We start from the raw sequence: 15,404 nt of genomic DNA on the forward strand, positions 1-15,404 counted from the left end.
CAATTTGTATTTCTCGTATACAATGGCAGAGATTAAACTGGACTCTCGAGTAAAACTGGCGATTATGGTGGGTAGATAAAACAAAATAAATAAAAATGACAGCAAAACAAAGCTAAAAATTCATCGAGACAAAATAACATCATTTCTTTTTTCTGAACTTGTTCTTTTTTCCCTTTTTTCCCTTTGCCATCCCCTTCTTTCCCTTCTTTCCCTTACTTTCAGCTTCAGCACTTCTGAACATTTCAGCATCATCAAAGTCCAGGATATTCTTCAAACCAGACTGAATCCTAGGTTTCTTCTTATCTCCTCTACTAAGGCTCATTCTCATGAAGTTCGCTTCCTCGTACCTGTAGTGTTTATATTACCAGTAAAGATTAAAACACAATTAAACTAATACAAACTTAAATACAACTTTGATATAAAAACAAGCATATTCATGTCATAAACGCGAACGATCGGTCAACATTAAAATTAATCCTATTTCACTTACTGGGTCCGGTCCTGGACTCCCTTGTCCTGTTTTTGTGAGTTTGAGTACGACACCACCTCCGGTGCCGAGCTCATCTCCTTCCTCAGATCCTCCAGAACAGATTTACCAAGTTTAGGAGCAGCGCTGTTCTCCGTCTTAGCCCGCTTGGCCCGTGGTTCTGAAAAGCAAAACATAACAGCGAAACACAGCATTAAGGCGTGTCCTCGTAATTTAAACTTGAGCAGATCTACTTATGTGAGCAACTAAGTTTCCTCCCCTCGTCAAATGGCAAGTGATAAACAGTCAACTGAAACACTTGACAAGTAGGAAGACGATGCAATGAACACTCTATGAAAGTTATGATCAGGTGTGTGCCAATTCGAACATGGAATTGACAATTAAGAGACGATTTTCCGATAATTTTGTAGGTTTACAAAAATAGATCTAAATGTTGATAATGTCAGATTAGCGTTGCAAATCGCACGATTTGCTCATATCATGGTCATATTTCCTTGGAAATTTACAGGTGGAACAAACGATCAGCATTAATCTAAAACTTCCTGGCTCTCAAACAACAACTTCAGCGGTTTAAAACTGGCAAAACACAGGGTTAAGGGCGACCTCCGTTATCTGATACGACTTTCGCACAACGTTGCCGTCTTAAAATGTTATGTCAAGTTAGTGTGAATTTCTATTCCAATGAAAAATTGGGAGCTTGCTAGATCACGGGATTTCACGATCGATTCAATACGATCGATTGATCAATGATCATTATCATTATTAAACAAGATCGCACACACAAAAATTATTTATAAATTAATGCCTCAATGCAGTAATCTCTACCGATACAAATTGTCCCAACACTTGGTGCACGTTGCTACGTCTTTAATTTCATTAAGTTCACACAAATTATGCATGCTTAAATTCATAATATTGTGGACTGTGGAGGTCCTTTCTTAAAACTAAAAATAAGTTCACTCTAGGCCTTCCTAATCTCCCAAAAAAAGAATTGACAGATTCTTCCGCAAAACACAAAGCCAGTCGAGCAGGGCCAGTCCTGGTTCCTTAATCATTTCATGACGCCATGCACTACTATGATCATGAAGTCGTAAAATTATTTATTAACCAGGCTGCTGCAATAGAGCGCGCGCGCATCAAGCAGCGCATAAGGAGTACTAAAGGTGATCCTTTCTCTGTGAAAACATACTCGCGCGTTACAATAACAAACATTTTAAATTGCGACCGGTAAAGTGCGGCATACTTTACACGTTTGCTCTACTTACCTCGTTCATAGTAATGAGCAGCAGCGATTCGTGGAGCTTTATACAACCCTCCTTCATCGTTATCTTGTTCGTCGTCACTACTCTCCAGGTCTCCGACATCAGGTTTGAAATTAAGAGCGTCGTTCTTATTAGTTGTCACTCGCATTAACTTTTCTATCTGAGAACGAAGCAAGATTGGTTGGACAAAGCCTTTTTGTAGCAACAAGAAACACTTAAATGTAATAATGTTAATGAATCAACATCTAAAGCGGGCTGACTCAAAGAAATGTGATCAAATTTTCGCCAAAGGTGTAAACATACTTGATAGTGAAGCTTATTTTCGAGTGGTCTGATTCGTTCCAATACTGTTCTGTTAACAATGTTGTTCCACCTAACTTCTTCTATGTCTTTACCTTCAATCTGCGGTAAATTTAGAAAAGTTTTAGAGAAATTTTAAAATTAGAAAATGCTAAAATACCGCTCTGTTCATCACAGCCAAATATAATAAGCTAACATTTTGGTGTAACAGTGGTGGACCAAATTTAATGACTTAACCATTAAATAAAGAAGCGACAAAATAGAGCTCCTTGGTCATTATACCAAACACAAAATGGTTCTTTACCGATAGTTGGTTTCTAGTAACAGTAAAGAACCCACGACATCTATTCAAAAGATCAAAGTAAAACTTACTTTTATATATAATATATATAACCCTGTCTAGACATCGACTACTGACATGCTTACTTACATAACTTACTTATAAAACTTACTTTTCTTAGCATTAAGGTTAATAAACTGATAAGGTAGTTGAGAACAGTATGATTCTTGAGGTCCAACAACGAAATACCATTCTTTGTATCAACTGTTGAGTCTGATAACATTGCTTTTACTTTTCCCACAACGTCATCAAAATCTGATAAAAGATAACAATTACATAACAATTTGTAAAATTACCCAAAAGTCTTGGTATTTGAACAGAGACTGTCTAGGTGTTGACATTGACTCTTATCAAGCTTATCTGATTCTCTCTGTTTGAAATATAGCTTTACGTACAAAGTTACGTAACCTTATCACCTTCATTTTATACCTCAGCACTGTGCGTCTGTGAAACTAGTTAGAAACATCACTACAACAGAATAACAGAATAGTTGTTAATTCGAGTTACTTTGGGCTGATATTCTCAGAATTCGAATATTTAGAGATATCAGAATCCAAGATTTCCAAGAATTAAGAGTCAGTTAAGAGAGAATTTATATATGCGAAATGAAAAAACGCCATCTTAGAACGCGAGGAGAGTAAGGAATCCTCGGACTACATGCAATTAATTCCTTCTGTAACGTCCTGAACAAATATAATTAGTAATTACGAATACAAAATTATAAAACATTTTAAGACATTATATCGTTCTTACCTTTAGAATGTTTGGACAATGAAGTAAGGCATTCATAGAACTCTGGTAAATCTGGCGTGTTTTCCACTGTCATAATCTTATCTAAAAAATACTGGTAAATACGGCAAATAAGGACATTAAATTTACAAATTACCATTATCACTATTTTACAATTAATAACCATTATGATTATGATTTAAAGTTTAGTACATCAAACATTATATTTATATAATATGCTATATATTAATGATTAAATATTAAGAGTAAAATTAAATTACATTATTTGCTGATGACCTTAAGCTCATTGGAAATGTGTCTCAGCATGACACTACAGTTAGAGATTTAAAGGAACTGGAATTGTGGGAAAGTAAGCAGCTTTTGATGTTCGATCCTACTAAATGTACAGTTATACTTATACACTTAGACTTTAATAATAACCCAAGCCAAGATCAAGTGATTCTTTTAATAGAGTCATTCTATAATAATCTGTACAGGAATGAGGAAAAAGACTTCTACATAACCCATAACTCCTTGCTTTGGAATGAACAGATTAAAGCTTCGATATCTGAAGACAACAAGATGATATGTTGGATTGTTAGAAATTTGATTATTAGGGAGAAATGTGTGCTGATATCCATCTGCAAAGCATTGATAAGACCACATTTATTGTGTTCAATTGTGGAATCCAGTTGCGGCTTATGCAAGTGGGAGATCATCTTAATTCTTAGAGCTGGAGAGAGTCCATATTACCCATCTGATTAATGTACTCTTCTAGACAGACGTCGAGTGGAAATCCTTAATTTGACAACGCTGGCATAGCGGCGTATACGTGGTGACTGATGATCTTATCAACATTATCAACATTATCAATATTATCAACATTATCAACATTATCAACATTATCAACATTATCAACATTATCAACATTATCAACATTATCAACGTTATCAACATTATTAGCAGTTTGCCAGATTATGGAGCGGGCATGTTTGGAATGAGCAGATGTTGTACAATCATTTTGGTAATTGGTAGTTGCACTTCCACATCCAATTTGTAAGTGGAACTGGGCAACTACTTAATTGTATGCAGCTGCCGAGGAATTAAGTATCATGGTAACTTAAAGACCGAACTACTGGCGAAGTTTAATCCTGATAATTCGGTTAAGATCCGTCATCCGGTCATGAAACGAAGACGAAAAGATAAGACATATATCATTATGGTGTCAAGCAGTAGATGTTTTAAGAGTGGCACTAAGATCAAGAATCTCCAGAATTGTTTTCTTCCGGAGAGAGTTACATTGGAACAAACTCCCTGGCCGGATGCCAAGAACTCTGAGACAGTTCTAAGTTGAATTAGAAGGATTTAAGAAAGAGATTATTTCTAAACGTTTTGGAAATGATAGTTATTTTTTAATGTGAACCGAATGAAGCATTAGGAAGAATTGGGGGAACTAATTATGTTACTAATAAAGAATAGCATAAGGAATATAATATCCAATATCCATTTGCATGGAACAAATTTAAAGTAGTCGACAAGAAAAAAAACATAACATAATTTCCGCAAAATGTTTCAGAAATTGGATTCAATAATAAATAACATCAACAATTAATCATTTCTGAAGTATCAAAATTCAAAAACTCTTTACAAAATCATTAAATCTACACTTTAACACTCTTATTTAATATCAGGAATAAAAGAAAACAAAAAAGATCATAGTCAGGTTCAGCTATCTACCCATGTAATGAACAGATCTTAAACAAAAGTATTTAAAATTTAGGCTTGCTGGAAAAACATCTACAAAATTTAGCAATAAAGTTCTAATTTGGTATTATCAACCCAGAGGTACTAAAACAACTATAAATAAATAGAGAATTCTGGTTTTAGATCTTGAGTACCCACTGGCAAATAGAACTGTTGGAAAACTTAGTAACTACAGTTCTTATCTAATCAAAGCCATGCTAATCACACTTCAGCAATGTATTACCGTAAAAATGTTTTAAATTAAGTAACCAAAACCATGGTAACACTACCGCATTCAGCAATAAGTAACCATATACAATACTCAAGTAACCATGGTAACACAACCAACTACAGTTCGTTGTGATGACTGTGTTCATGATGATCCTCAGCGATAGGGTCATTATCAAAGTCATCAATGTGTGGCAGTAAATCAGAGGAGCTCAGGAAGCAGAATATCAGATATAGGGCACCTGATAAGAAAAACATAAGGTTACAACACGTGTTATCAGATGAGGAGTGGTTGTGAGAATTAAAATACGTCGTGAATAAAAACGGGAACAACTGTTAAAAAAAGGCGTTTAGGTCCATTTAACGGCAGATAAGGAAATTAAGGAGTTATTTTTAACAAACTCAAAATATCACGTCATTTCACAACCTTGTTAAAACTGCACGTAACTAACCAATAAAGAGCAGTACAATGAGGGCTGCCTTAAGGAACCTAACAGGGTCAGCCACGTGAGGGTTGTGCACTTTACACTCCCTATCTGCGCTTACACTCAACAACTTAAACTGGTCGTCTGCGTGGCTTGAGGTGAAACAAAGTCCTGTCACAAACAAGCCGTGCGCTTCAAATATACGTCTTCTCAGCTGGGTATAGGAATATTGGTTACTAAGGGGAATATGTGTATTATAAACTGAATTCCAGTCAGGTAGATTTGGGAGATTTAATTTTGCATACTAAGACATTTTTAAGGTAGAGATAATACTAACCACTTGCACTCATCGTATTACATTAATAAATTTAGGCAAGTTACAGGCACAATTGTTGTTGCATCAGTCAATCTCATTACTTCTACTAAATCTACCGGGTAGTATAAAATTACTTACTATAATTAAAACATTACGCATATAATAATACGGACACAAACTCCAAGTTACGAATCATTCAAATGGTAAACATGTAAGGTTGAACACAAGTTACAAAACGAATTCCTGAATTCCTCTTACCCCTAAAGTATGTGCATCAAATATGTAAACATGCCCGTTAGAACTAGAAGTAGCTACAAACGTCTCGTCAGAAGAGATAGCGAGCTCTGATAGAGGCTCACCTCTTACTGCGTACTCTCTGGTCAGGTTTAACATTTGTTAGGAAACCAGGACTATTTTAAGGATTGAGTCTCCTGTTTCAAGAATTAATATTCAAAATGATAAGATCAATTAGTTAATTAATTAATAACTTAATCTAGTTAATTGATTACCTGGTGATAGACCAAGGAGTAGTGGTAGTGTCGTATTTTACCAGGTGAGAGAAGGATGTTTTATTGCTCCAAGCTACTGGTACTATAACAGAATAGAAGGTCTCCCCTAAGGGTCCATACCTGAAACAGAGCAGTTGATTATCATGTAGAAGGTATGTTGTTCCTCGTATTAAAGGTAAATAAAATGTATATATCACGTGTGAATTTCCAACCTCAATTTAAGGAAAATCACCCAGCAACGCACCTGATATTCCTGTAGCGGTACTTAGCATTAGGCACGGTACCAGCATACTTCAGCTGTCCCTTCTGCATTCCTGTCTCCACATCCCACACAAAACACTCGCTGCTCCGGGTCGAGGTCACTATCTCCGGCTCCCCCATGGTGTGAGCTGTTACTTGGGTCACTTCGCTCAGGTGCTGGGTTAGCCGCCAACGCTTCACCATACTCGGGTACTGGGGCACAGGGGGTATAAGGGGGCACCGGGGGTATAAGGGGCACAGGGGGTATAAGGGGCACAGGAGGTATAAGGGGCACAGGGGGTATAAGGGGCACAGGGGGTATAAGGGGTACAGGGGGTATAAGGGGCACAGGGGGTATAAGGGGCACAGGGGGTATAAGGGGCACAGGGGGTATAAGGGGCACAGGGGGTATAAGGGGCACAGGGGGTATAAGGGGCACAGGGAGTATAAGGGGCACAGGGGGTATAAGGGGTGTTTCTTTACATGTAGTAGTTAATTGTTTAATTAATTAAGAAAATTATAATAGTACATTTAAGCCAACATAATGCTTTTAAACTCTGTAATGAAATATCCATGAAGTTTACCCAGACTGCACACTATGTAAAATATGTCTGAAATTAAAAACGGACAACAGACAGATAATGATCATCGTGGAGCAGATATTAAAACTAACCTCCCAGATAGTTATACTGTGATCCTCCCCCACTGTTACCAACTTCTCTCCAAAACAACAGAACGTCACACATTTCACTATCTCTGCATTCTTTGTAACCTGTCGAATAATTGTATACAAGAATGTAGTGCAATTTTATTTGGACACGTGACTCATTTGGACTATCTTGGCTTATCTCTGTTAAATAAACCAGCTTAAATACTTAAACCTATCGCAAAGCACTATAATACAAATCATTGGGACTGCGAGAGTCAAGAATAAACTTGAATAAACTAAAAATTACAAAATTAAACTTTAAGATACTACAATAAATTGGAATAAAGTAAAATTAACTTGAAATATAAGAACTTGCCACTACAAGTGTACATAGTCAAAGAGGCCAGAAAAATCCTTTAAAAAGCCATAATTTAACATCCGTGACGAATTTTGCAGTTCACTATTTGATCAGAGACAGTTAACAACTGAAACAGTATCAACGAGCTCAAAGAACTATGCGGCATTCGCTGCTGTTGAAAAGTTAGAGTGACTGATTTCTGATGAAATTCAAAAGATCGCAAATACCTATTTGAATAGTGACATCCAGAGACAACAAATTTTATAAAATTTCAAAACATACCTTGACAACTTCTCTTTCAAAAATTTTCTTTAGCGTAGGAACTTGCTTGTTCAGCTTCTGTTTCTTCTCGATCTTTAATAAAACGTTCGTAAGAAATATGTAATATAAATAACAATATTAACAATAATAAGATATCTTGCATTGTCTGACAATTCTATAACAACGGATCAGCTCTAAACCTAAACCTACCGTCGAAAATTCCACATATTTCACATATTTCACATATTTCACATATTTCACATATTTTCACATATTTTCACATATTCCACATACATTGTTACCCACCTCGAGAATAAGTAAGTTGTGATCCACCCCCACAGCGAGGATAGGTTCACCAGGGTGAGCTGCAATACAAGTGGGAGCCACACTCTCACAATCATACCTGTATGAGAGTACCATACCTTTACCCCGTGTGTCGTACACTTCCTGTAATACATTACAGGCTAATAGAGCTGCTTTATTCATTATTGTAAAAACAATGGTAACGTATAACAATAGCTGGGGGTAACGTATAATGTTAGCGAACTTAATTTTAATTTTAACGAAACTTACAGATGTGTGAAGAAAATATATTTACGTACTTAGACACGTTTCTATAATTAACAATGCTAAAAAGATATAGAAATACCTGCACAGTGCAAGTTTTAAAATCTGAAGGGTCATATTACCAATATTAAATATATTAAATATAACATTTATTAGCAGTTGGTAGAATAAGAAATGTCACTTACCACCACATTTGGGACTCCAGACTTCATTCCGCCACCACCCCCACATAAGGCAACTCGGACATTATCAATACTTGTGATGCCGTAAATCGGAAAGTCAACTGTACAGCCACTCATTCTAATTGTAAAATGTAACATTAATGGCTATTTGTTAGATCTAATGAAAATATCACTGTTTCTCATTTATTACATTTTAATTTACGAATTAATTTCAGATTAATTTGCGAACTATTAGTGCGAACTCGGTATTGTACAGACTTTTACACAAGGCAGCAATGAATGTATGGTGGTTAAATTTGAGATGTTTTTAACTTCTTAAAGATGCTGGAGTAAAACTAAATGCGAATTTAAGATGATGAAAACCAAAATGAGCAAAACCGTGTACATGAATAAAACCTATTACATAGTAAAACTAGATCAATCTCCAAGACAAAAACAAGAAGCGAAAGAATTATCCTAAATCAAAGAAGAGTTATTTCTTTTTGCCTTTCTTTCCAGTCGGTTGTGGTTGTAACTCAGCAGGAAGTTTCGACTTCAGCTCCAGCAGCACTTTGACTTCAGCACCAATGGCACTTTTATCAGCACCGCTACCCTTAAGCTCTCGAACTTTTAAACCTTGAGCCTCAATTTCTTTTTGGAGAGCAGCAATCTCTGGTGTTATCTCTAATTTAGCTTTTGGTGCATTTTGAACTTTTGGCTGAGCTTTAGCCTGGGGCTTTGCTGCTCCCTTCTTGTTACCTTTTGATGGTTTCTCCTGAAGTTCGGCAGGTAGCTTCTTTTTCAGATCTAGTAATATTGCAACCTCAGATTTTATCAAATCAGGAGCTGCCTTGGATGATTTTAACTCTCTTAATTTGTTTCCCTGTTTCTCTATCTCTCTTTGAATAGACTCCACATCAGTGACAGGAGCAGCAGCAGCTGCACCAGATGAGCTACTATCTTGACCACTAAACCTTGTTTTAAAACTAGCAACTGATGCATCCTCCATCTTAGAGAACAACGGGAACGGTGTTCCAATAGTGTGTCCAGGTTTCAAGAGGGGAACAAAGCAGTCGGTAAAGAGTTTCTTTTCTTCAGGCATGTTCAGTTGCTCCTGGAGAACCTTGGACATGGTCGGCATGAACGGAGATATTATAACGGAGAGAAGAGCAGCAACGTTGGTGGCAACACTGATTACTGAACCAGCTCGTGCTTTGTCAGCATCACTACCTTTGGTAAGAACCCATGGGGCGTTGTATTGCAGGTATTGGTTTCCTATTTTCGAAATAGCAAATACACACTCAAAAGCTCTGCTCATCATTCTTTCATCAAAGTTCTTGTAGTAAGAAGCTAAATGTCCATTGACAAGTGCAATAAAATGCTCATCATCAGCATTTAAGTTTATCTTTTCAATTCTTGAGCCGAAAGAAGTCTTGCAGAATGTAAGAGCTCTTAGAACAAAGTTACCAAGATTATTGAGGAGAATGTTGTTGTTTGTTTGAGCTAGAGTATCCCAGGCAAAATTGGTATCACTGGTTTCAGGACGGTTCAGAAGAAGGTAACAACGGAAGATATCACAGGGAATGCCAGTTTCTACAGCCTGGTCTCCGAACACTCCAGTTCCACGACTTTTAGAAAATTTAGTTCCCTCATACTGTAACCAGTCAATACCATCCAGGGTTTCCACCATGGTCCAATTCTCCCCTGTTGCCATTAGGGAAGCAGGGAAAATCACAGAGTGGAAAGGAACATTATCTTTTGCCATGAACTGGTGAAGTGTAACATTTTCAGGATTCTTCCACCACAGCTCCCATTCTTTCATGTAATTAGCTGTAATTGATATGTATCCTATTGGAGCATCAAACCACACATAAAATACCTTACCCTTGTAGTCTTCATGTGGAACTGGTGTTCCCCATTTCAAATCCCTGGTAATACATCTGGGTTTCAATCCTGTATTAATCCAGGAGTTGGTGATAGCAACTGAAGTGCTGTTGTAGGTCTTTTTAGCAGCCCTTTCATCAGTGAAGTTCTTGATTTTCTCTTCAAGCTTTGGCAAGTCCAAAAATAGATGTCGAGAAGTTTTAACCTCAGGCGATTTAGAGCAGACCTTACACTTTGGATCTTTTAATTCAATGGGGTTGATCAGTTTACTACATTTATCACATTGGTCGCCTCTTGCATCCTCACAGTCACAGAAAGGACAGGTTCCTTCAACAAATCTATCAGCTAAAAACTTTTTACACTGAGGGCAGTACAGCTGTTCAACAGTTTGGGCAACTGTGTAGCCATTGTCATGTACCTTCCAGAAAATATCTTGAGCTATCTCAGTTTGCTGCTTGGTGGTCGTTCGGCCAAAGAAATCAAAACTGATGTTGAACCATGAATAAATGTCTTGGTGAAGAGCATTATATTTGTCACAAATTTGCTTGGGAGTCATCCCTTCTGCAAGAGCTTTTGTTTCAGTTGCAGTTCCATATTCGTCAGTTCCACAAATGTACAAGGTATTTTCATTCTTTAAACGACAGTACCTAGCAAAGCAATCAGCACTCAAAACAGCACCGATGATGTTTCCAAGATGAGGCACATTGTTTACATATGGCAAAGCACTTGTGATAAGGTTGTTTTTCTTTCCTGGTATGGGCTTTTTAGGGTGCTCTTCGTGGTTCATTGGCTTGGCAATAGGATACCCTTCCACCCATTTCTTAATCGCAGTTTTCTTTTGATCTTCAGTAACGGATACTTGCAAAAAATTTTCAACTGCATCTGTCACAGGTTTCTTGGAGTTAGCATTGCTACTGCTTTTTGGTGGAGCTTTGGTCAAAACTTCTTTCTGGATAGCAACCTTAACCTGCTTAGGAGGATGAACTTTGCTAGGCAAATAGCCAAGCTCTTTTGAAGCAGAAGTTATCATCTCATTATTGGAAACTTTATCAAACCAAAATCCAACTCTTGGGTAGGTACTGTAAAGATTTTTGGAAGCTTTTAACACTTGAAGACAGGAGCACAATTTAGACCACAAAACCATGTCTGTTTGACCTATAGTTTCATTCTCTCCAAATAAAGACTTGGATGGAATCTCTTTGTTCAGTTTTTCAAGGCAAATCTTTGGGGATGCCAGATATTGTAAGGCGGTTTTGCAGGATTCGCCTACCAGATAGAGAAGCACTGACTCTATGGTAAATAGGAAATCACCAGATTCTAGCTGCAAGGATGGAACTTGCTTGGTAGACTTCAGAAATGGGATATGCTTAGAATCAGCAGGAACTGTTTCTATTTTCCCTTTACAACCAGACAACTTGAAGCTTAAAAACGCTACAAGGGAATCTTCACAGTCTTTTGCAACATACAGTATCATACCTGAAAATATGGGATTATTGTACTTACTGGATGATATAAATATTTAAAATATAAATTTAATCAAATAACATGATGATTGGTGTTGCTTACTCACTCCAGTGAAGGGCTTGATCAGCCATTTCGAATTGAAGAATCTTTACACTACTTATACTAGATCAAATACTCTCTGGCTTTAAGATGACTTGTTGGCTCACATCAGAGGAGATATGTCTGTGTACTATGTACATAGACTTCAGATTGTTTCAGTTGCTTCTTTTTTAAGTGAATCGAAGCTACCTGAAAGCGCATAATATATTGTGTTCCACTTTACTCAAATTTTTTAGAAGGTACACATCAAAGGAAGGCATCAAAAGACTACAGTAACTTATAAATCTTTATTCCACTGGGAAGTTTGATTAGGTTTTTAAAATAGGATAATGTTTTAATAAATTTTTTTAAATATTGTATTTGATAAATAATTAATGTTGGTGGGAAAATATTTATTATATATTTTTTCACATAGTGTGATGATATTTTGTAGACATGTGTGATGATAAAATAAAAATGAAATCAAAATATAATGACACAAACATCATCACACATCATCAAAAATATATCTACTAAAGTTTAAAAATTATCTTAAATCTATTGGCCTAAACAACCAAGTTAACAAGTTAAAATGAATCTAATTTACATACTTTCCACTACTATATCAGTTGATGAAGCGTTTTTTAGCAACATGACGATTACACAAAAGATATTCATTGTGCTTCTCTTTATTAGTAGCATAATTTAATCCCTCAATCTTTCCTAATACTTCGTCCGAAACATACCAAAAATGACTGTCATTTACAGATCCGTTTGAAATAGTCTCTTTTTTGAAAGCCTCTAATTCATTTTAAAACTTAACACAGTCCCACAATTCTTGACATCCGAGGGGAGTTTGTTCCAATATGGTCTCACCCTCTCCGGAAGAAAAGAACTGTGGACTTACTTCATTTTACTGCTACTTTTACTGCATCTACTGTTTGATACCACATTAAGACCAGATCTGCTCATACTGAACAAACCAGCTCCGTAGTTGGCCAAACCAAAGATGTCATAAACTTTACTTTACTTTACTTTACCAGTAGGACATTTTCAGATTTCAGCTATCAGCAACCCAAATTTTATTATTTTAAATGAATTATTCTTGAATGACCCTCTAGCAAGGTCACTGAGGATGGCACAAGACACGATTGAGGTATTGAAAGTTCTATTCCCAAGAAAAAGCTCTGATAAACCGAAAATCATCAAAATAGAAGAAGAGATTTTGAAAGAGTTTTGAAGAGAAGCTTTTCTTATTCGGAATCAGCGTCCACAAATACACTTAACTAGATTATTTTCACACCGTCAGGGCCTTTTCACAATAATTTTTTTAAATTAATGCTAGCGATTTAGTGAGAGCTAGCAATACAAGGCCACTGAGGATGGCACAAGACACGATTGATTTATGTCCATGTTGTATCCCTTATTATTAATTAATACCAGGGTAGTATTTGGACAGCTAATGGATAAATTCGATGTAATCCACAACAAATATCTTTAAGAGATCTTTGACATGATTGATGATCTATCCCATGCCAGAACTTATCAGAATTGTTACTCAGTGATGCAAAATTGTTCCACTCGGTGCTTAACTGAGAATTTTTCCCGTGCAAGACAGCTAACATGTAGTGCTACCTTTGTAGTCCAAAAATATTTGTTGCTCCTTAATAACCATTGTGCATTGTGATTCACACGGTTCATTAAATAAAGATCACCAGCGCTCGATTTCGATAATATTTTTCAAACATGCGCGGCATTTCAATGTTTCAATTTTCTTAAAACATAAAAATAACTTTAAAATTTCAAAAAATCACAGTCTAGGTATTATATGAGTTAACAATTATTTTCTGCAAAATCTTTCAATACGTTGAATGACCAAATAAATATAAATAATAAATTAGCATAATGTTCATCATTTTGCATTTTTACGGGCGCAATCACATTTTAACTTACTGTATATTCAAATATTTTTGAGAACTTTGATTTAATTTCGATTTTATGGCGAATGTTAAAATAAAAAAGTTTAGTTGGAGGACTTCGCCGCTTCGACGCGCCGCGCGAACTAGCATTCTTGCTTCGCATCGATCGCAGAGCAACGATCTCGATGGATTGACATCGTCAACCAAAAAGTTTAGGCGCACTTACCTGAGGACCCCAGGCTTTAATGTTGGTAAACGAATAGAAATTAGGCGGAATGACAGGCTGAGCGCGGCCCAGTAAAGGCACACAAATTCAAAATTATTACTATTAGACTCTAATTTTTATTTTAACCGCCATTTGTCATACGTTGTATGACCCGCCGCGCACGAAGTGCGCGGCTCCCCCTGTAGCGTCGAAGACGCTACTATAGTGAAGCGACCGTGGGGGTCACCACGTGATACAAACCGCCATTACTTCAATCCCAAAATTAAACATAATCTTGCTAAATACCTTAACAGTCTAATTAATGTTTTACAAACATTTCACATGCTGCGTGCGCGCGTCTGACAAACATATGTTTGCTCATAACTCTAGCATCTATGAAAACAAAAAAGAATTCATGGTCGGAATCAGCGTAAATGGTTAAAATGAAATAAAAATTGTTGCTTTTTATACTGCTGATTGGTATGGCAACGATTTTGAAGCGAAATGATGACGTTTTTAATGTTTAAATTTTTTGTGTTTTCAGTTTTATCGTTTATAAAAAATATTAATTTTACATAGCTTTTATTTATTTTTTGTTGCTTTTGCGCAAACTTTAGTAAAAAATTTAAATTGGTTTAGGTCCAAGGTCTCAACACTCAACACAAAATTTATTTTTTAATATCATTAAATTGTTAAAAATTTAGTGTATCATTTGTCAAAAAATAAACAAATGCCAGTTTCAAAGCTGTGGCACATTTTTGGTAATCTTCTACTAACGAAACTTTAAAAATCTAAATAGAGTATAATTTTTTTAGATAGAAAATTACGGCGCACACTGTGAACTAATTCATAATTTTGAGTTAAATTGTGAAAATAGTGATGGTGCGCGCGCGTCAAAAGTTTCATCATGGGCATCCAGGGTTTGAAATAGAAAAGTGGAATCGAGCGCTATACCCCTTCAACTCGTGCTTCCTTTAGCCGTACCACGTTTTACATCAGCTCATTGCCGCCTTTTCTTTAGCGATGTGGTGTGTGTTTTGTGCGTGTCAACCCCACGTTCTGTTGTTCACATATTATGGGTATTCTTTTATTTTGCATTCATTAGCTAAAGCATTTTAGTTGGTCACCTTTCGAGTTGCTCTCCAGTATATCTGAGTCACTGACATCTTGTACTAACATGCTTGCAGCTTCATTGCTTCCAGTAAACTAGAACATTTTTACACATTTGTAATGTCTACCCTTGAGTCATTAACCTCCTATCTACCTTGTCATGTATGAA

The 15,404-nt window shown here is 36.4% G+C and overlaps 4 protein-coding genes across 5 annotated transcripts in view; 1 reads left to right on the top strand and 3 right to left on the bottom strand.

Moving 5' to 3' along the window:
* The window catches only part of LOC134823004 (pumilio homolog 2-like), a 43,295-nt gene that overhangs the window by 763 nt on the left and 27,128 nt on the right, over nt 1–15,404 (top strand). The gene's annotated exons all lie outside the window — the stretch shown is intronic.
* Nucleotides 72–3,225, bottom strand: LOC134823404 (neuroguidin-like). Its single transcript, XM_063834859.1, has 6 exons — nt 3,143–3,225; nt 2,502–2,644; nt 2,053–2,151; nt 1,753–1,909; nt 491–647; nt 72–347 (listed from the first exon to the last, which is right to left on the bottom strand). The coding sequence occupies exons 1-6, from the start codon at nt 3,213–3,215 to the stop codon at nt 140–142; spliced, it is 837 nt and encodes a 278-aa protein (XP_063690929.1). The 5' UTR covers nt 3,216–3,225; the 3' UTR covers nt 72–139.
* LOC134823785 (uncharacterized) lies at nt 4,673–8,725 on the bottom strand. 2 transcript variants are annotated; one of them, XM_063835352.1, is made up of 9 exons: nt 8,600–8,725; nt 8,154–8,294; nt 7,869–7,940; nt 7,253–7,351; nt 6,584–6,792; nt 6,340–6,459; nt 6,089–6,206; nt 5,542–5,728; nt 4,673–5,331 (listed from the first exon to the last, which is right to left on the bottom strand). In XM_063835352.1, the coding sequence occupies exons 1-9, from the start codon at nt 8,711–8,713 to the stop codon at nt 5,210–5,212; spliced, it is 1,182 nt and encodes a 393-aa protein (XP_063691422.1). In that variant the 5' UTR covers nt 8,714–8,725; the 3' UTR covers nt 4,673–5,209. The 2 variants fall into 2 exon arrangements, with proteins under 2 accessions (XP_063691422.1, XP_063691423.1); XM_063835353.1 differs by lacking the exon at nt 7,869–7,940 and having other exon boundaries at nt 5,186–5,331; nt 8,600–8,710.
* LOC134823003 (probable methionine--tRNA ligase, cytoplasmic) lies at nt 8,943–12,207 on the bottom strand. Its single transcript, XM_063834307.1, has one exon. It carries the CDS (start codon nt 11,931–11,933, stop codon nt 9,069–9,071), a length of 2,865 nt encoding a protein of 954 aa, XP_063690377.1. The 5' UTR covers nt 11,934–12,207; the 3' UTR covers nt 8,943–9,068.

The sequence above is a fragment of the Bolinopsis microptera genome, chromosome 11 (genome assembly GCF_026151205.1).
Source record: "Bolinopsis microptera isolate Bmic1 chromosome 11, MBARI_Bmic_1.0, whole genome shotgun sequence".
Lineage (NCBI taxonomy): Eukaryota > Metazoa > Ctenophora > Tentaculata > Lobata > Bolinopsidae > Bolinopsis > Bolinopsis microptera.

Coding starts and splice junctions, on each gene's coding strand:
- LOC134823404 (XM_063834859.1), bottom strand. CDS start 3,215: ATGACAGTGGAAAACACGCCAGATTTACCAGAGTTCTATGAATGCCTT. Junction 1,910..2,052: donor AAAATAAGCTTCACTATCAA/GTATGTTTACAC, acceptor CTTCGTTCTCAG/ATAGAAAAGTTAATGCGAGT. Junction 648..1,752: donor TGCTCATTACTATGAACGAG/GTAAGTAGAGCA, acceptor TTTGCTTTTCAG/AACCACGGGCCAAGCGGGCT.
- LOC134823785 (XM_063835352.1), bottom strand. CDS start 8,713: ATGAGTGGCTGTACAGTTGACTTTCCGATTTACGGCATCACAAGTATT. Junction 5,729..6,088: donor TTGATGCACATACTTTAGGG/GTAAGAGGAATT, acceptor TCCTATACCCAG/CTGAGAAGACGTATATTTGA. Junction 5,332..5,541: donor CATTGTACTGCTCTTTATTG/GTTAGTTACGTG, acceptor TTTTCTTATCAG/GTGCCCTATATCTGATATTC.
- LOC134823003 (XM_063834307.1), bottom strand. CDS start 11,933: ATGATACTGTATGTTGCAAAAGACTGTGAAGATTCCCTTGTAGCGTTT.